This window comes from Lathamus discolor, chromosome Z (genome assembly GCF_037157495.1).
Source record: "Lathamus discolor isolate bLatDis1 chromosome Z, bLatDis1.hap1, whole genome shotgun sequence".
NCBI lineage: Eukaryota > Metazoa > Chordata > Aves > Psittaciformes > Psittacidae > Lathamus > Lathamus discolor.
In genome coordinates this window covers 54,442,936-54,464,667 of record NC_088909.1, presented here as the reverse complement: position 1 = coordinate 54,464,667, position 21,732 = coordinate 54,442,936, and the positions used below count along the sequence as shown (strand labels likewise).

General features: G+C 39.7%; 1 protein-coding gene across 12 annotated transcripts in view; it reads right to left on the bottom strand.

Moving 5' to 3' along the window:
- Window positions 1-21,732, bottom strand: part of ELAVL2 (ELAV like RNA binding protein 2) — a 94,824-nt gene that overhangs the window by 20,803 nt on the left and 52,289 nt on the right. For all 12 annotated transcript variants that reach the window (XM_065662800.1, XM_065662798.1, XM_065662808.1 and 9 more), the window contains one exon: window positions 6,111-6,214. In XM_065662800.1, the coding sequence (XP_065518872.1) occupies window positions 6,111-6,214 (104 nt within the window). The remainder of the gene's footprint in view (window positions 1-6,110; window positions 6,215-21,732) is intronic.

The window sequence follows — 21,732 nt, the reverse complement described above, 5'->3', positions numbered from 1 at the left end:
TTTTTTTTTTTTTTAATATATGCAGAGCTGTAAAGGAGTAGGAAGAAAACCTACAGATTTAATACTTCAGATAAAATATTTCTTAAATCTCTAGTCCCCTGACAGGTGCTAATTACCCATGTAAACACCCTAATAGTCCACCAAACTTAAAAAGAGAAGGAAACCTTACTAACTCTGATTTTTAAGAATGACTAGATAAACAATGCCTCTTATAAAAAATGGTAATTCCAAGGCATCTAGCCTGCACAAAATATATATCCCCCCCCCAACACATATTTACATATATATGCACATACAGCTCTTACACAGCTCTATGCCAGTTCAAGGACAGGCCATTTGTCTGTCCACTTTGACAAAGAATCTTATTGCCCTTCTTATTATAGAAGTCTCACACCACACTGAATCATTGAATGGTTTGAGCTGGAAGGGACTTTAAAGATCATCTAGTTCCAATCCCCTGCCACAGGCAGGGGCACCTCTCACTAGACCACGCTGCTCAAAGCCTCGTCCAAGCTGGCTTTGAGCACTTCCAAGGTTGGGTTTCTTTTTGCTGTATGATTAGGATGAATAGAACCAAGTCTGGCAAATAACATCTGTGTGTATCTTTTAGCAAGGCTCACCCTACAACCAAATGTGAACCAAAACCTAGCAACTTACAAAATTTCTTCTGTCCTTTTACACATTTATGATTCAGTTCCTTTTAAGAAAACTGGAGACCTACCTCAAGTTGCCTTAGCAGACTAGGCAAGGCTGCTGGGGAGGATGGGGAGGAGGAGATGGCATGCTGCTGACAGTCAAGACAGGCAGCGGTGGACCTGGGAAAGAGGAATCCTCCACAACACATCTGGGATAGTGACAGCAACTGTGCCAGCTTTTCACAGCTCTGGCAGGTGTGAGATAAACAGCAGTGGGCAGCCATAGCTGTCATTGGTTCAGCCTGGGCTCTGCATCCTGGACTAGAGTCACCTGCCTTTTTCTATCTTTGAGTATTTCTTAGGTAGAACTCATTAACTAATGGCGAAAATACAATGGTATGAATTGACCTCAGATCTGCATGATACCCTAATCTGGTGGGGTAAACTATTTTCTTTGGAATATACTTCACAGTATAACAGATCCAACTCCAAAGTATACCCCAAGTTTGTAAATTCCCTCTTTTTATACCTAATATAACTAGAAACATTTGCATAAGATGTTGTAGATGCTGATTTTACACTTTTTCTCCTACTTCCTGTTTACTGTTTGCACAAATTAACATAACAGAATGAAAAGGAGAAGAAATGCTTCCAATAGCAGGCTGCTCTGTCATCTATGCACTATTATTATTACTTGTTGCCTTTGATTTAATTTCTTATTGTAATAGAGGCAAGGGTTCATAAGGAGATGAGGGTGCCTCTGCTAAGTGGACACAGATCTGTCATGGATTCTGGAATTCATTTTTGGCATTTTGCTTGGTCAAGGTTTACCTTAGTCTGGTTTTAATTTTGCAAACCCAGACTGACATACATAAGTCTAGTAGTGGCCAACACCAGATGTTTCAGAATTAAGTGGGAAAAGCTGCCTCAAGCTTCTAATTACATCTTAAGTAAAGCATGGATGTTGGAAAAGGGACTTCTACCTAAGAACTGAAATTAAAATGACACAAGGAAGAAGATGGCAATGGTATTGTTGAATTTTAGTGTGGCTTGTGAGTACAATTCTGTAAAGACAAAAGGGAGGACAAACAGGCTGGGTCAAGAGTTAGCTAAAACAAGGGAAAAAAGGAAATGGGAAGAGCAATCAGCAAATTACATAGTTTGTGCACACATATGCTTTACTCATTCTGAGTAACAGAATTCATGTATTTCAAGTGAAGCCAAAATGAGAGCTTTGTAGGTGAGTTCCTGGAAGTTACCTCACATACAGGACTCAAAACTTATCTGTGAAGTTTGAATATGGCCACTAAGTAGGGGTTAGTATGAAAACAGAATTTGGGGGTACCCACAATATCTTGTTTCTGAATTTTGTGGAATCTGTGTGTTGCTGGTTGTACTTCTGAGTGACCTTTCTTCCATTCACTCACATCTTCTGAAGCACATGAAATCAAAGGTTTGAGATGTCTTCTAGACACTGCGGAATATGAGGGAATTTGGCTAATTACCCAAAGCAGCTTTACTTTAAAGATGGTAATACAAACACTAACATGATGTGCCTTAATTATATAAAATAGAATACAATTTTCCAGTTAACCAATGAATTTGAGTCACATTTTCAAAACTGTTTAAGGCATTATGAGTATTTTGCCCCTATGGCAATTTGAAATATTTGGCAGAGATCATAAGCTCAGAATGCAACAGACATCTATTCATAGTCATAAAATACCCATTTGACAGTATTATTGTGCATTTTTCTCTGTTTTGTACTATCATTCTGTTCACCACAGTAAGTGAAGGGATTTTTTTTTCCTCTTACACCCTCTGGAATACAGTTGTTATTCAGCTAACTACTGGAATATGTTCTTTACGTAGTTGCCCAGAAGATGACCTGTAGACTAAAAGTCTGTGGAATCTGTTGCTCTACTTACACAAATCAAACTGATACTTAAAAGCAATAGGTAACACTATAGTAAGAAGTTATCTTAGCCGTAGATCTTACTTTGCCGAGAGGAAAAAACTGGTGAATGAGTTGCATATGGTTCATGTAATTCTCAGTCCCCGATTATGAAGGTAATCCAAAACCACTCTTTCATTTTCTAGTGATATTAAATTTTGCAGCAAAGTGCTCCATGACTGTAGTAGTAACAGTGGAAACACTCCTATTCAGATATTCTCATAGTAAGTTCACCTGTATCTTTTTAAGCTTTTCCTAGAGCAAGGGTAGGGGAGCCACTGAGGATTTCTGCTCTTCTAAGCAGAAACCAGGCCAACAAAAACAATGCACTGAATTTTTTGTCACTATGTGCAAGTAGGAGGCTCTTATATGCTGTTCGCTCCTACCAGGTTTCTCTATTTGGTATGACCTGATCTTTCAAGGACAACTTAAATGATAAAAAGTCATAGGCAAGCAAGTGGGTAAGCAGAGTAATCACTCTAGACAGAAATTTTCACTGGCTTTTATATACAAGAGAGCCAAAGTGCTTCCCAGCAACAGCTTCTTCCAAAAGAGAAGACAAAAATTTACCTTTTCTAAGATTACTCAAACTTAATGTGAAATTAAGTTATTAAATTAAGCCCAAACTTCACAGGCTGCTTGCAACATAAATATGGCTGTTTACATGGCAAAAACCCCGTAAATTATGCCACTGAGGGTACCTTATTGTATGTGTAGGTATACTGCTTTGCACAGAAAATATATATTCAATGACTAACAAGCTAGTACAGAAACAAGAGATCAGAGTTATGGCACAACCCCAGTATAGACTGCAACACACATCAGGATGAGGACAACTCCCTCCATGTGGGAATGCTCTCAAGTCACCCACAATATAAGGGTCCATCACCTAACCAAAGTTCCTTCGAGTGCTATACACTATTGGGAAACAAGCATTTCTACAGAAGTCTCCAAAATGTATAGCGAGAACAAACATCTTTTGAAATCAAAATACCCACTAACATTGTGAGTATTCCACCACTTTTCATATGAAGGGCTATATAAAAATCTCAATGACATCTATTTTTTAAGGTTGGAAGCAGATCTATGGATTAGATTCAGAGTTTATCAAGCTTTAATTGAAGTATCATCTCCAAAGAAGTAGGAACACTGTGGTGTATAAACGGTAAGTAGTTTCTGCAAAGGTCCTGGTATTGAGATCTGGTGACTTCTTCCACCCACATGTTGCCCCAGAGGCAGTGAAGGCCTCAGACATCAACTTCAATTCTGCTCACTATTGCCCTCAGCTCACCTGAGAAATACACAAATTACGAAGGGCCTCACAGTAGGTTCGGGATTTGCTGATTCAGGTAAAGGCAGACACACTCTTGGCTAGTTGCCTTTCAAGTCACTGTCACACAGACACCCTCCTCCTTTTAACAGTAGGAGCAACTGTACAATCTACAAATGCCTCAGCCTTAAAACATATTAGGAATCCACCTAGCCTCTGCCCCTTCTGCAGTGTGGAAGTAAAACCAGCCTCTTTAAACAGTCATGAAAACTTGACCTGAAACTCAACTTGTGGCCAAAAAGGAAGAGCAAAAGAGAAGTGAGTAAAGCAGCTCTGCCCCTCAAATCATGTACGCTAACACTGAAAGCTTCTGCTGGAGTTAACTGGGCTGAATGTAGGTAGCCAGACACCGAGATTTACCTGTAACATGAACAAGCAATACTTACAGGTATCTTTTCTAATTAACAGTCTTTATTTTGTTGAAGAGGTCCTCATTTTAGCTTGTGACAACTGAAATGTTACAGATTTTCTTTAGCTAAGGACATTTCAGGCACAAATCCCTGAAAAATTACACAAGCTTTAATCTCACTACAAGGGTCTTTGGTGTTGTTCACAACCCACAATTCTATTTTCATGTCCTGGTAAGGCAGGAAAGGAAGAGCATCATTATCACCACCCACATCTGTATACTCTATTTTCACTTCTCCCCCCACCACCGACTTCTTTTTTTTTTTGAGTGATTTTTAGTTGCAGAAATACAGTCACTGTATTAATTAATCAGCAAGGTGAACAAAGATTAAGAATTCATATACCAGCAACAAAGTCAGTCACTGAAAACCTGCTTACAGGATCATTTGGTTTCAGAGACCTGGCTTGATTTTGATTTTCTGTAACATCTTTTTTTACCTGGCTATATATAGTTACCAGAACTTCCAAGTTTCTACTCTGGACAGATGCTTTTTTCATTTGTCCAAATCAAGACACTAAATGCAAAGATACCATGTACCTGACATACTACTGCAACACAAACCCATTCCCTTTCTCACCACCACCCAAAAGACATCTTTAAAGAACCTGGAACATGAAACAAATTTCCCCCAGAGCAGAAAATGGGAGAGACTGCCTGGGGGCAAGAAGTCTGCCAGAAGCACGTAGGAAGCTTTCTGTAGCAAGGCATTTATCCATGTATTTCATTCATTGTTATTGCGAGTCATGACTCATCATTTGTTAAACAGCAGTGTTTAAGTTTCAAATAGTGTAATCCTCTTCATTAAAACTTATGAATCCAGAACTGGTAGGGCAATCTACCATAACTACTGCTATCTTATTTTTGTCTCAGTCATTTTTAAGTGGCTTTACACTGCTTTTTAAGTTAAAGCCTTTTAGAGGTGAGCTTTATCTTATAGCTCAAACATGATACTAGTTGGAGTGCAGCCACAATCCAAGCAATCAGCTAGCAAACCCTGATGTTTAATGACAAAAGATAGTCTGGTTGAATATTGATGACCTTCAGGCACATACACCTGATAAACACATTAAAAACTCTGCATTACCTGATTTATTGTATTTTATTTCATCTCCTCTTTCTCAAGCTTTTGGAGCTCAAACAATTGCTCAAGTGAGTATCCTCACTCTTTTGATAATGGATCAGGACAGTAGATGAGAACAAATAACTCACGATTTCTGCTTTTAGAAATGCCAGAAACTGAATTCAGTAAAGCAAGAGGTGCAGCAGCTACAAACAACAAAAAAAGCCCAAAACAACAAACCAACAGGGGTACCGAACATGAGCCTTAGAAGTCCAATAATTTATATTACCAAAGGACTTGTTTTAGCATTTCATTTTAAGGATTTGTAAGAGAAACAAGACACTAGCAACCTAGAAAAGAAATTATTAGTAAGTTATGCAATTTTAAGAAAGCAGAAAGCACATAGTGCACTGTTCAGACTATATACAACATTGCATTTCTGTAACTGAGGCATACAACACAATTCCTCAGTTAAAACAATTCCAAGCTCACACCTAAAATGTTAAGTGCATTAAAAAAAAAGAAAAGTTCCAAGTTTCCTACAAATTATAAACTAAACAGACTACAAAGGACTAACTATCTGCTACATAACACCTCAGTCTATTTCACTGACATTAGCTGAACAATTAAGTTACATGATTTGTTTTCCCTTTCCAAGTGTATCTGATCAACAATAAGCCAAAGCATTTCAGTTTCTTTAAATCATAATTAACACTACATACTTTTATGGTTTTAGTTTGAAGTCTCAATCCATTCAGAGTATTGATAGCTTTTTCAGCATCCTTCGGTTCCACGTAGTTCACAAAACCATAGCCCAAGCTCTGTCCTGATTAAAGAGAAGAAAAATGATCATTAGTATTGCAAATGCTATGAAACAAATAACAGCGTTTAACACACATACAGACACACTCACCATATACTCTTTATATTAAAGACAGAGTCTGCCCCAGATAGAGTATCAACGGCTCACAACACTGAATTTTTCCAGCAAGGTTAGTGATTTTTTAACTAGCTTCCTTTGTTAACATGGACCACCCTATGTTCAGCACAGAAATGGCTAAGGCAGTTTAATGAAAGGCTTCAAAATTGCTATGCAAAGCAGGTTCAGGAGTTTGTTGTGATCTGTTAAGAGACTAGAGGCAGTTCAGGAGCTTCAAGGGTAAGACAGCATCAAAAAAACACTACTTAATTTGGAACTTTAATTGAACATAGTGCAATGGCAAAATTCTGGACGAGTGCTTAAAACCAAGTGTGCTTCAAATACACCATAGTAACATAATTTCAGCAGAATTTGAAGCTGAATTTCTGCAGATGTTATTCACAAACTAAACAGACCCTCTCAGCAACAAGAAGTTGCTCATTGTGTTCCTATATTCAAAACAACTGGTACGAGTAACTGGTCATGAGCAAAATATCATCCAAAGAGGAAACATTTTCAGGTTCTTTTAGTATTGGTAATTCAGATAATAGATAAACAAAACATCTTTAATTGTTTAGTAAAAAGCCCACCACTACTGACACTCATAACTTTGTATAACCACAAGAGGACACCACCACCACAGCCTCTAAAGCTATCCCCATTCATCCCTATCTCCTCCTCTAAACAGCACACATGAACACGAATTGGGATGAAGCAACAAACATGTCAATGTTTGCAAGCTATTAATAAAACCATCCACCCAAACCCAAATGGAGAAAGTGCTAAGCAACATGCTCTAGACCACCCTACTCTGAGCAGATTTGGTCTACACGATCTCAGAAGAGCCTTCAACCTCAGCAATTTTGTGTTTCTATAACAAACAATACGCAAATATACAAAAGCATTTCTGTATTCGTTTAAAGCTCTAGCTAGATATAGCTAAGTTCCTTATTTTAGAAGTGCCTTTTTCCTTATTAGTTTGATTACAGTACAGTAATTTCTGTACCTGTTATCTCCATCACTCCCACTGTCAGCAGAAACTCTTCCCAGCAGTGTCTCCAAAAAGGAGCAAGATAAAGGAGTGCCTTTTTGTGCATGGCTTTTAGTCTTACCTCCAAATACAGAAATGCTGATCTTTGGCATCAGTAATCTCCTAGGAATGAATCTATTTAAACCACAACCTTAAAAAAATATCAAAATCTCAAAAAGAAAATTAGTTCATGTAAGATGTTTCAAATACACTACCCACAAATTCCAGAGTGAAGAGAAAAAAATGTGCAGAAATTGTTTCTACTACCCCTCTGTCCACCCAGTCCGTTTTGTACATTGAAACCACTCAGACCACTAAAGGTAAAAAACATACCAGCTATTACGAAGGACACCATTCACGACAGGTTCTTCATGAGACAGTTTTTAAACCTGATGAGTATTAGCAGCCTAGGCTACGAAGTTGCACAAAATCCAGTAATTTATTCAGGATAAGCTTGAACTGGTTTCTACAGGTTTATTCTGCAATTTTGCAATTAAAAAAAAAGAAAAGCTTTCACTGTAAGGCTGGTGGAACACTAAGGCAGGCCATACATGGAATTTGTGAAGTCTCTTCTCCTGGGTTCTGACTGGATGTGGTCCTGGGCAACCTGCTCACGGAAAACCTCGTTGAGAAAGAGGAGCTGACTAGATTGTCTCTGTAAGTCTCTTCTGCTCTCAGTGTTTTGTGAATGATCTGTTTTGTTTCATTTGGACTACCATCCAAAAATCAAAGGTGTTCAGATCTGACATTCCAAAGGCCTTATATTTGCAATATATATTTGGCAGAACTTTTCAGAGACTAACATTCTGCCTAAAGATTAGTGGTTCAGTAACACATTATCAAAAATTCAGAGTCAAAAATCACTTTCTTCACAGAAGCTCCTAAGAAAGATGAATTTTGGCTCCCAGTAAGAAATACAAATAATTGGAAGTTGAACCTGATTTCTGGAAAAAGATGCTCAAGGGACTGCTCTTCAGTATTCCAGCCTGTGTTAGGATTCTTGTTTAAGAAGTTTGCCAGCTCATAGGCAGATGGCTGAGTTTTAGAAAACCCACACAAGCATTTCACAAAATGAGGTAGAAGCAGCTATTTCAAACAACCCATCAGAAACTCCAATTATTGCAAAGTATGTCTGACAGCTGGTGGTATTTCTCAACTGGTGGGTAAGTGCCAACTGGGTTACAAAAACTTGGAAGCTCAGTTTTTCCCAAGTGTTTTCCTGATGTACAGGACTTCAGTCAAAACTTATGCTAGTACCACTGTAGCTGTAGAAACCAGAGAGAAGTCCCACCTGATTGTGGATTTCAAATAGACAAAGAGCAGCAGAGCAACAGCACACAAATTTTACTCGAGTAGAGACACCTGACCAGTGGAAGTTCTCCTTCTGTGCAGCTTTACCCCCTTCCTCAATGTCCAAACTTTCTGCTTTCAAGACAAAGTAGAAGTTAGATGCACTTAATTCAGCCAGCATTTACAGTACCTAAAAAGAACGAACTTCATTTAGTAACTGTAATGGCTAATTTGCAGTGCCTGAAGCCAAGGTTTAAATTGAACACTAACAAGAAACAGCTCTGGACTTCAGCATCTCTGCCTCTTCTACACAAAACTCCATTTGTCAAGACAGTAATCTCATGCAGAACACACACTTTTTCCCAAGTCCAGTAACAAAGACCATGTCTGAATCCTTGATGGGATAATGGAAGAAAGAAGATAAACCTGTAGCTGTCTACAAGTTAAACTTCACATTTAAATGCGTATTATTTATGGCTCCATATGGTTCTTGCCTCGTCTCTGTTTTTACAATTTGTGCTTAATGACACTACAGTCTGAAAAATCTCTGACAGCTCTCCAGGTTAGCTGTCCTGGTGCTCCAATATTACATGCTTTGGTATTATGAATATTCAGTTTAGCCTTTCCTAAATCTTCAAAAATTATGGCCTACTCAATCTCAACACAAACGAGACTATCTGTGCACATCAGCTATTTATTCCATAATTCAGACCTATAAACAGTATTAAGTTTAGCTTATCCTAAAGAAAAGAGTGACTGCAAATTCTTTATTTTGCAAGTTATTACTCATGCCAATAAACATTCACCACCTTCAAGGGAATACTCACTAACAAACTAAATGATTACTAAAAAGAAATCTGAAGTAGACAAGCCAAACTGACAAAAAGATCTGGACGAATGAGAAAAAACAGTTTGACATCAACTCTGCTTCAATGAAACCAATAAAGAAAGAAAACAAAACAAAGCCCACAAACAAAACCAAAACAACAACAAAACCACCCCCCCAAAAAAAACAAAAATAAAAAAACCCCAAACAAACAAACCCAAACACACAGTACTGCATCTCACAAGCCTGGTAAGACAGCAAACGACTTAAAGCAAAGTTTTTGAAAGGATTTGAAAGTTTGTAAACTACAGTTTCTATTTTACATAACCAACACTTGCAACAAAGTCAAATTCTAGTGTAAGTGGCAGAAAATCCTTTGTCAGGCATCTCTGAATCTAGGCATGCTTTATCTATCAGGTGGGTCACTACCAAATGTTCAACCTCTGAGTATGTTTGCTATGAGAAAAACTGAAAAGCACTATGCTACTCACTTTAATAAGTGAAATTTGCATTTATGTTTCAAGTTTATAAGCTTCATAAACATCACTTGACCACTATATACCATGACACAAATCAGAGTAATTTATCACGTAATGCCAACTTACTTTTCAGCATTTTGGTTAATGTATAGAATGGACTATGAGAAGAGTGGGGCAAATAGTAATTTCAAATAATTTAATCCTAATGCACAGGCTCTAACAATAGTTACCAGAACAACAAACTAGTTCTACACTGCTGTTTCACAAGTTTACTATAAACAAAGCTTATTTAAAATACTGTGCACAGCTGTAAAAGCCTGAAGAAAATCCTCTCGCATATAATATTCATACAAAGTCCCAAATGGATGCTATCCACAGGAAGTGGTCATACAAAGCAGCTATGGTTAGGAGCAAAGTTAATGCCATTCTTAATGTTTTAAAGCAGCAGCAACATGCCTTAAAGCAAAAAAAAAAAAAAAAGCCCTTTATTAGAATTCATAAAATAACAACATTGTCCTTTTGCCAACAAGAACATTCAACTTTCTGAACAGGAATAATCAGACTCTAGAACTCTACTTAAGTGAAAGGACTACTTGGTTATGTCCAGCAACTGCTTCAACATCTTGAAGTAGATAGATTATAGCAGTCCTGTTGCAAGAATTGGGTTTTAGAAGTGAAAATCATGATGAAGACTTAAGTTGGACTTCAGGAGATGTGTCACAAGTGAAGAAATAAAAAAAATAGTAAAAAAATCAAGACACTTAATTAGGTGTCCTGAGGCATCCCCCAGTTCAGTGATGGGAGACTAGCTAGTGAGACTTGTCATGTAAAACTACAGATTGCTCCAGAAAGGACATTAAGACATTACCATGTCAGAGTGTAGAGCAATATGTCACCAGTCTTCTTATTGGATGCTGTAGTCTAAAGGTTTCACTTCAGCTGAATTTAGTGTCAAAGTGGACTTCATCTCCCCTATTCGAATGGGGAACTTGCCATCACTGGCTTCTTGCAGTCTCCGCTGCCATTCTCAGCTGCACACACACCTTTCTCTTTGTAATCAACTTAGAGATCATATATCCTGATTGTAAACTGAGGCACAATCTTTTGACTAGATTCAAATAAAGCATTTGCTTTGAAAAGCTGGTGGGGGTCTCCTTGCTATAGTCTGTCTACTGGCTGACAATTTTTAGGGATGGACTGCTAGTGGCGATTATGTGTCCATGGCGTCGATCTATGCCCTCAACTGGACTGAGGGCAGCACCTGTCAAAGACAAGCGCAGAATAACGTAACACAGATTTTACACCCCCTAGATAATTACCATCTCTTAGTAGCTTGTGCTTCCCAAACAGTTTTTACCATGTCTAAGCTTCCTGTTTCTCTAGGAAATCCATAACTTATCTCCAAACAATAATTAAGCTACACTGGAACGCAAGAAAAACTGAAAGACATTACAAGCTACATCATCCACCCCCACCAAAGCTGCTTTCTTCTTTCCAGCAAACCTGCATTGAGATTCTATGATACACAGAAGTTACATAAACAGCTGAACCAGGGGATTTAGCCCAGCCACACCAAGCCAACAATTAAGATGTTTTACAGTCTCTTCTCTCAACCTCCCTGGAAAGTACAATGGCCAGCAACTTCTCTTGCAAGAAAAAAGTATACTCACCAACATTTGTTTTCTTGCTTTCTCTCTTTGGAAGCAGCTAGAACAGCCACAGGTTATTAAAGCTTTAACAAAATAACAGCTATATTCATAGAATCATAGAATCATAGAACGGTTAGGGTTGGAAAGGACCTCAAGATCATCTAGTTCCAACCCCCCTGCCATGGACAGGGACACCTCTCACTAAACCATCCAACACAAGGCTTCATCCAACCTGGCCTTGAACACCGCCAGGGGTGGAGCACTCACAACCTCCCTGGGCAACCAATTCCAGTGTCTCACCACCCTAACAGGAAAGGATTTCCTCCTTATATCCAATCTAAAGTTCCCCGGTTTAAGTTTTAACCCGTTACCCCTTGTCCTGTCACTACAGTCCCTGACAAGGAGTCCCTCCCCAGCATCCCTATAGGCCCCCTTCAGGTACTGGAAGGCTGCTATTAGGTCTCCACGCAGCCTTCTCTTCTCCAGGCTCAACAGCCCCAACTTCCTCAGCCTGTCTTCATACGGGAGGTGCTGCACTTCCAAAAAGGAATGAAAGGACAAGAGCCTTTAGATCAGACAGTTTCCTTGAAGGCCAAGTTAAAGAGATCCTCTCCCTTGGACTATTATAAGCATATATCTGGAAAACAAATGGAAGTAAGCAAACAAGTGGGACTACACCATGTAACAAGAGAAAGCTTTAAACAGAGTGATACACGAGTATCTTTGTGTAGCTGCTCCCTTCTGCAGTGGCCAAAGGCTGTCTATTTTATGACAGACACTGGAATGTAGAACTGCTGTAAAATGACTGTTGTGTTTCCAACCTATGAGCTACCAAAGTTTCAGAAGAAGTATTCCCTGAAACCTGCAGGCATTGAAGAACCAAGAATAAATGCTATTTCAGACAAGTGCAAATGGCAGCTGATGAGGCTCTCTACAGACAGACCATGAGCACCCTCATGTTCACAAGCTCTTGTCCTTCAACCACCCTACTGCCTCTCGGAGGGACACTACAGCAAGGATGTAAACAGCCCTTGTCAGGGCAATCACAAGCACAAATACAGGCTGGGTGATTAATGGGTCAGAAACAGCCCTGAAGAGAAAGACATGTGGGTGTTGATAGACAAGAAGCTCAACATCACCTGTTGATGCATGCTCACAGTCAGTGTGTGGCCCAAAACCAACAATATGCTGCATCAACAGGAGCACAACCAGCAGGTTGAAGGAAGTGATTCTCCCCACCTCTACTCTGTTCTTGTGAGACCCCACCCAGAAAGCTGCATCCAGCTCTGGGGCCCCCAACACAAGAGCTGTTGGAACAAGTCTAGAGGAGCCCATGAAAATGCTCTGAGGGCTGGAGCACCTCTGCTACGGAGAAAGGCTGAGAGAGCTGGGCTAGTTCAGCCTTAGGAAAAGAAGGTTCAGGGGAGACATTCTTGCAGCCTTACAGTGTCTAAAGTGGGTCTACAAGAAAACTGGAGAGGGACTTTTTACTAGGGCATGTATTGATAGGACAAAAGAGAATGGCTTTAAGTCAAAAGAAGGTAGATTTAGATTAGACATCAGGAAGAAGTTCTTTACTGTGAGGGTGGTAAGACAATGGCACAAGGTTGCCCAGAGAAGCTGTGGCTGCCCCATCCCTGGCAGTGTTCAAGGCCAGGTTGGATGATACTTTAAGCAACCTGATCTAGTGGAAGATGTCACTGCCAATGGCAGAGGGGTTGGAACCAGATGATCTTTTAAGGTCCCTTCCAACCTAAACTATTCTATGATTATAACAAAGTTCAGTCACCTGAACTGTGCAATCCTGTTAACAGGAGCTCACCCAAAACTGTTCAAATGTCATTTACAATTTGTTATGCCTTAAAAGAAAGGCTTGAAGGTAGACAAGTACAAACTGTAACTTAACAGATATTAAGTAAGCTCTCTAAAAAACTGCTTCTGAAATGCTGTGAGAACTGCATCACACAGAAAAAGTCCCCATGAGGTTACAAATGCACAGTGACCTCAAGTGCTGCATTTTACCACTCCTGAAAGAACATATATTGTTTTCTGTGTAACATCATGATTAGTAAGCATCTGATTAGTACATTAGTTATATTTCATGACTGATTAAAGCATCTTGGTAATTTATTAGGGCTTTTCTACATGTTTTTTGGGTAGAAACATTAATCCTAACCCCAGAAATTTCTGGCCAATATCAAGTCTACTTATCCTGTGCTCTTGAAGTCTCCTGAAGTTTTGAAGTCAGCTGTCTTGTGAACCTGTATCCTCATGATTCTCCTCTCTAAATTACTATGGCTGAAGGAAATTTTCCTACATACATGATTGTGAAATGCCCAATTTCCCAAAATCCAGAGCCAATACTGTATAACTATTTTTGATTAAGCACACAGCTAGTATTTTTTCAGCACTACTCCATGAGTATACAATGATATTACTGCTGAATAACCAAGACGTGCTGAAGCAGCAGCAACTTCAGAAGAGGTTCTACTTGCTGCATTTCTTCCTGGGGATAACTCCTTGCATTATTTCCACATGCTCTCCCTACTGCCGTGAACCACAACACTGGCCTACGAACAATGCGGCAAGATGCCTGCGAAAGCCTGGCACACCCACCACACGAGGGAGTCCTTGGCTGCTCTTTTCCTCAGAGCTATGGAGTACCCAATACAAGGGCTGAGAAAGCTACTTTTCCGAAGCAATTCTTGATTAAACCACCAGAGTACCCAGCTAATAATCCTGCATCTTGTCTGGAATTCTTAAACATTCTTGTAAGGCCTGATTCCATGTGGTCAGCAATTTCAGGCATTCACTTTTTTCTTGTGGGGAAAAAAAAATAGAGCCAAACAAATATTACAGGCAGCTGAGGTCTCAATCTTTTCAGTATGTACTCAACTTCTTATAAGGCAAGACTGAATTACTTCTATGAAACTAGCTCATTAAGGAGCAAGTAGGGCTAGGTAAGTTCCACCTTTCTTTCTCCACTTATCTCCTTAACAGGTAAAAGTAATAGAAGTAGCCTCACCAAGTGCCATCAGTGCTAATTCTTAGAAGAAAAAGAACCCAAACCTATCATTCAATTTCAAATTATCATCCTGATAGGCAGGTTAAATAAAAAGCAAAACACCCCAGAAGAATACTTGCATTTGGTTAATAACGCATCTGAAAACTAATTTGTATCACTAAGCTATAAAACTAGTTTCACAGTCTAGTACAAAAATTTACCACAAGCACGCACTAAACATTCATTGGAAAATTAAAAGTATCAATAGCAAATAACACATTCACACATTCCACGGAGGGCAATCAAAAACTGAAGGAGGCATTAAAAAAAAAAAGGTAGTATTTTCTACAATACAGTCATTGATAATACTATAGTGACATTTTTGTACAGTGACATTTCAGGCTATTTCAACTTCTGCAAAGAGATTTTACTGCAAAATAATACAGGAATATAGCCAGCAAGACCTACAGTATCACACAAATTCTAAAAATGCTTATCTTCCAAAAAAATTACACCATTTGCATCAATATATGACAGTGAAGAACATACTTCTCAGGTTAAGTAATAGTCTAGGGGCTGAAACTTAATGTCTGTAGTCTACAGGAAAAAAAAAAGTATGAAATCTAGCAGCCTGAGGACCTTATTTTTTATAGTTTAATTTCAGCCACTTAAGTTGTCTTTACTGCTTTGCTCCTTGAATACCTGTCAGCCAGTTCCTGATCTAAAGAGGAGTCCAAACTACTTACAATAAGCTAAGAATAACTTTATTTAAAGCTGTATGCTTATGCTTCATTGTTAAAGATCTACTTAAGTATGGTAAGAACAAGTCAGTTTCCCATCTTTGCGAACAGGATTAAATCAACTTCACAGCAAGCTGAGGTTAGGCTTTATTCTTTCATTATCCTTAAGTTGCACACTGGTGGAAAAATGCAGTTAAAATAAACATGCATGTCAATATTACAAGCCTATATACAAAAGCTTTTATTTGAATTCATCTCAGGGACCCATGTAATTTCACACAGTCTCCTACAATTTCAGAGTGGAGATGCATTCCCTAATCAGCCCACAAAAGCAGAAATGGCATCACATAAAAGACAGTGTTAAGATCAACCTAAACATTGCAGGCAGTCACAGCCTAGTGTCCTGAAGGTGAGCCAGTGTGACCGTGCAGAAGATCAACAGCACGTCTGACCTCTAGCCCAACTACAGGAGCATGAAGAGTTTGATACAGTTTCAGGTATCAGAGTAAAACAATCCTTTTGACTGTCTGGATCTAGACACAGGAATGCTGTGCAATATGCTAGGGTGATCCTCCTGAGAAACAAGCCCATGGAGTTGGTGCCAGTTCTTTTTCAAAGAAGTTACTGCATCTTCATTAAATCACCATTGTCAACTGCACTTTATTTAAGCCACCAAGATTACCACAGTATTATTTTGATACTGAATAAGGCTAGAAGCACACATCCAGTCATGCAAATAATTTAACTGTAGAACTGTACCTAACTACCTATATAGCTATTGTCTCTCTAACAAGAAGGGCTAAGGGAATAAGCACAGAATACCAGCGTTGCTTTCTTCCCATTTTCTTCCAACATGAAATCACTGCTCAAGTTACAGTCCTCTAACATTTGCATTAAAGCCTGACCTGCATTTTAAAAGCAGCTTCAGCAAAATGAGGCACGAGCCACAGAGCAACCGCCAACTTAACTGCAGTTTGCTTATAGTTCTAGTAGATGGGCTCTATTTACTGAACACTCATAACTCATACACCATTGCTGCATTGAGCTTGCTGCCTCAATTTAGTAAACCTGTGATCACTACTAGAGCTATCTGATACTTTGATGCCTTTCTCCCAAATCCAGTTCCAGAGCTACTACTCAAAGTTGAAGACTGAATGAAAAGGATCAAACACTGTTCAAAGTGCTTGACAGTTTATCCTGCCATACAGTCACAAGAATATATCTATAACTAAGCAGCCATAAATAGAGCTATAAGCTATTCTAAAAATCTGACTTTCTCAGGAAGAGAAAATGACACTTTATCTCAGCCAGGTTCAACTCTACCCTTTTACTAAATCAGTCCCGCTCTCTCGCTTACATCTCACACGGTTTTCACATAAGGAACAGTCATCTGCTGCTTCATCAACACAAGCTTCATGATGTCAGATACAAAAATGGGGGTGGAGCTCCGATTCTTTCCCACAGCAGGCAGAGAAAGCCAAGGGTAGAGGGTATTGTGGATGCCAAGATCTACATGAATCTGACCGAAGATGTTCGGTAAGCTAGAACAGACATTAAACTGAAGATGACTTAACAGATACACCATAGAATCCTAGAATAGTTAGGGTTGGGAAGGACCTCAAGATCACCTAGTTCCAAGCCCCTGCCATGGGCAGGGACACATCACACAAAACTATGTCACCCCAAGGCTCTGTCCCAACATGGCCTTGAAACACCACCAGGGATGGAGCGTTCACAAATTCTCTGGGCAACCCATTCCAGTGCCTCACCACCCTCAGAGTAAAGAACTTCTTCCTTATATCAAATCTAAACTTCCCCTGTTTAAGTTTGAACCTGTTACCCCTTGTCCTATCACTACAGTCCCTAATGAAGAATCCCTCCCCAGCATCCTTATAAGCCCCCTTTCAGATACTGGAAGGCTGCTATGAGGTCCCCACACAGCCTTCTCTTCTCCAGGCTGAACAGACCCAACTTTCCCAGCTTGTCCTCATACAGGAGGCGCTCCAGTCCCCTGATCATCCTTTGTGGCCCTCCTCTGGACTTGTTCCAAGTTCCATGTCCTTTCTATGTTGAGGACACCAGAACCTTATACAGCGCTCCAAGTGGGGCTCATGAGAGCAGAGGGGCAGGATCACCTCCTTCGACCTGCTGGTCACGCTCCTTTTCATGCGGCCCAGGATACGGTTGGCTTTCTGGGCTCCGAGCACACACTGAAGCTGGCTCATGTTCATTTTTTTTTTTTCATCGACCCAACACCCCCCCCCCCCCCCCCAAGTCCTTCTCTGCAGGGCTTCTCTATATCTCGTCTTTGCCCAACCTGCAGCTGTGTCTGGGAATGCTCCGACCCAGAGGTAGGACCTAGGACCTTGCACTTGGCATGGTTAAATATGAAACCTCACCCCCCCCAGAACACAGGTGGAAGCAGGGACTGTGTAGGAATACATACATTTGCAAAAGCAAAAGTAACAGGGCATTTACTAATGGACAAGACAGGAAGCTGAACATAAGTTTTGCCTGTTACAGCCTCTCATGTTCAAATGTAACTAGTGACAACCATGAGCTGCTTGAAATAACGACAGACCTAGAGAGCATGCCTTCTTACAGATTAGCTTTTTGCATTACAGCTAGAACCTACTTACTATGCTAAGGTGAAAGCATACCACAAATTTGCTAAATCACTTGCTTTTTTTTGAAAGCTACTGTCCTGGGTTCAGCTGCAACAGTTTTTTTCTCCTTCCCAGTGGCTGGTGCAGTGCTATGTTTCAGCTTTAGTCTGAGAACAATGCTGATAACACAGATTTTTTTAGTTGTTTCTCAGTAGTGCTTACCCTGAATCAAGGACATTTTAGTCTCTCATGCCCTGCTAGTGAGGAGAGGCACAAGAAGCTGGAAGGAAGAAAAGACAGGACACCAGACCCAGGCTAGCCAAAGGGGTATTCCATACCACAGCACATAATTCCCAGTATATAAACCAGGGGAAGTCACCCAGAAGGGCAGACCACTGCTCAGGTAGGGCTGTGTATCAGTCACCGGTGGTGAGTAATGGAATTGTGCATCACTGCTGTTTATTGTTTTGGTTTTGTTTGCAGGGCTTTTTTCCCTTCCCTTTTCAGCTTTATATTCTCTCCCCTTGTTATTTCCTTTATTATTAGTAGTAGTGGTAATAGTAGTGGTTTTGTATTATGCTTTAGTTATTGTACTGTTCTTATCTCAACCCATGGCGTTTACATTCTTTCAATTCTCCTTCCCATCCTGCCCAGAGCCGGGGGGGGAGGGTGAAGGAGGGGTGGACAAGCAGCTACATGGTGCTGAGTTACCAGCTGGGGTTAAACCATAACAGCTGCCTTTTTTACCCTTCAATTTTTTAATACTTTTAGTACTAACATGTTCCATGCAGCTGAGAAATTTATTTTGCCATCGATTTGTTCCTCATCACAAATACAGCCAGCAGTGTTAAATGATCTGCCCTATTGTACCACCTAGTTACCTTAAATAAACAGTGGACAGATAACACATGTTTTTCGACTGCTGGGGCATTTTGAAGCCTGCAGTAATTTGAGCATGCAAGTATAAAACTAGCACGACACTTGAACAAAAATGCTTTTCCCAAACTCCACATTAAGACATACTATTATTATTGGGGTTTTGTTTGGTTTTTCTTTCAGATCTTATCTGCTACTTCATATCTGAATTTTAAAAGACATCCTGAAATGGGACATAATCAGGAATTTGAATGTGCCCCTCAGGCACATTTTGCAAAAGTTAAGTTGCAGTGTTGCTTTCTGTTACAGGGTTTTTTTCCCTCCCTCCAACCCCAGCTCAGTCTTTAATAATGATTGAAAAATCAGTAACAAAATGATAAACTATTCTTAGAAGATAAATCCTTTCCCTAGCATAAGTGTTTACTGTCAACTGAAAAAAATATGTCCTTGCTAGCTAGTATGTCAAAGGGGACTACCGTTCTTTAAAGTTTTGACTAACTCCTGCATTTAGGAAACAGTAACAGCTACTAATCTGCAATCCTGAGTAGCAGAAAGCAAGCCATTTCTCACTTTAGTTGGTAAATACACAGGAAAAGGATACACTGAGAAAAGCTGTCATTCTCATTACTTGAAACTGAAATCTGTCTCCACAAACTAATTATTGTAGGAATACAGCAGAATTCTATAAAAAGGGTGTGTGTGGGAATAATCAATGCATCTTGCTACAGATGTAAGACTTTGTAACCATTGTGCAGCAACATTAGGCTTCAAATGCATTTCAAGAAGGGCTGAAAGCTGGGGCTTAAACCACATAAAACAGTAGGTACCAGAGTGACTAGGAGAAGAAAAGCAAGTTCATCTTCAATAGCTCCAGAAACTCAGAAGACAGGAAAGAACACAGATCACAAGTCTCCTTCTGTCTTAGACAAAGATCTCCCCTAGCATGCATTACTTTCCACTAGAAGTAACATTTATTCAAACCACTGGCCTAGAATCACTAGGACATAACAGCAATATATATCTACAAAAACATATGAAAGTATAAGCAGTGATAAGACAAGCCACACAGGCAGCACTGGGACTCAAGGTGGAAGCACTGTCTTCTGCAAGAGTACTACCTCTGCTGAAAGCACACAAGATATCCCTCATCACTAGAGAACCACTGCCAATTCGTAAGATCCAACACATTTGCAGGCTTCTTATAAGTTACTGCAATGACTGACAAAGAGTGAGTTTTTGATTTATCTGCAGAAAAGTGCAAGAAAATGTATACTGCATTAATACCCATCAAAAAGCACAGTGCCTGCTGAAAAGCAGAATGATTCAATGATGATGTTCTGATTCACTATACTGAGAGGTCCCTTATGCTTAGGCCTTATGAAGAGTTCCAGTTTTAAAACATGAAGTCCTCACATATGCTGTATATTGAGATCAGCTCGTTAATTCAGGTTAATATATGGATAAATGAACTGTTTAACCATTTTAAAAATAGCTTGTTCCTACAATGTCAGTAGTAAAAACCAACTAGGCAACTTAACTGAATCACTGGAACAGACTGCAGATTTAGCCAAGCACACTTTTTTCTATCATATTTGTGAAAACAAAGCCTATGAACTTCTGAAAGGTCAAAGCAGTGTTGTGCCTACAAGAGTGAAAAACAAATGGAAGTGCAAAGACAATCAAATGCTATATTGAGTAACGTAAGATGAGAGAGTTCCTTCATCTCCACCTGTCTGCATGACTCATGACCAACAGACATGCAAAGTACAATAAGTTATGCCATTTACTATGGAACGCACAGTAAATGCTGCTAAGTCCTTCTCAGTAACATTAAACAGCAACATGTAGAACCAAAGAATAGTAACTACAGAATACAATAGTAACAGACTTAAGTCTGTGTGCTCTGCAGCCACACAAGGCTTGTTTGAAAATGTTAACTCCATCCTTTTTCCTGCAGTCCAGACAATACAACAGTATTCCAAACACCAGCTAAGTAGTCCAGTATTCTGCTGCTGTATTTTTTCCAACAGGCACATGAAGTTCAAAATTACTTTATTAACTCTGTGCTACACCACACTGAGTCCTTAGGCCACATCAGAGACTGCACCGTTAACAGCTGCAGAGTACCAAACACGGACTACCTTGAACATTAAACAGCTGATGTTAAGAACAACCTTCCCCCTCAGACCAACCCCCAGTAAAATCTATGCTTAAAAGTCTTAAGCAAGGTGCTCCAGAGATCAAACAGTGACCATGTAATAAAATAAATTTACCTCTAATCCCATTCATTTTTTATTCCTTATTTCACATTTTAATCAAGTTCTGCACAAGGCATCCTACTGGCAAAATACAGTTTAGGCAACACATTTTGTCCACATCCCTGCCCATATCATCAACTGTCAGGTTGCCAGAACTCATTCCCTACCTCAGCGCACCACTAAGCGGCAGCTAGCAAGAGCCCCTGCATCTCAGACTCGGCACACCACAAAAGAGCTTCAGCTAGCTTCTCCTTTAGCTGCCGAACTACTCTACTCTCTCACACCAACAGCACTCAAAACCTTGCAGTAACTTGTGATGGATAAGAGTGGAAACTAAAATAGGACTGCAAGCATTAAGCACACTGGGAGTAAGGGCTGAGAATGAAAAAGGCATGAGATTTCCATCAGCTCTGCTCTTGACAGACACTAACATAAGCTAGGAGTCTGTACTGGTACAACAGAAGTAAGTAAAACCACAAAGGTTAATAAATTCCACGTTCCAGATGCAAGAAGCCAGTCAGACAAAATACTTTCTGCTGCTTCAGACACACAATATCTTTTTCCCTTGATTACCATAAGACTGCTATAAAACAGCAAGCATATCACAGAATATGAGGTATCAGTAAAACATCAGTGTTTTACCCCATAATTTGGTGAGAGAAGACCT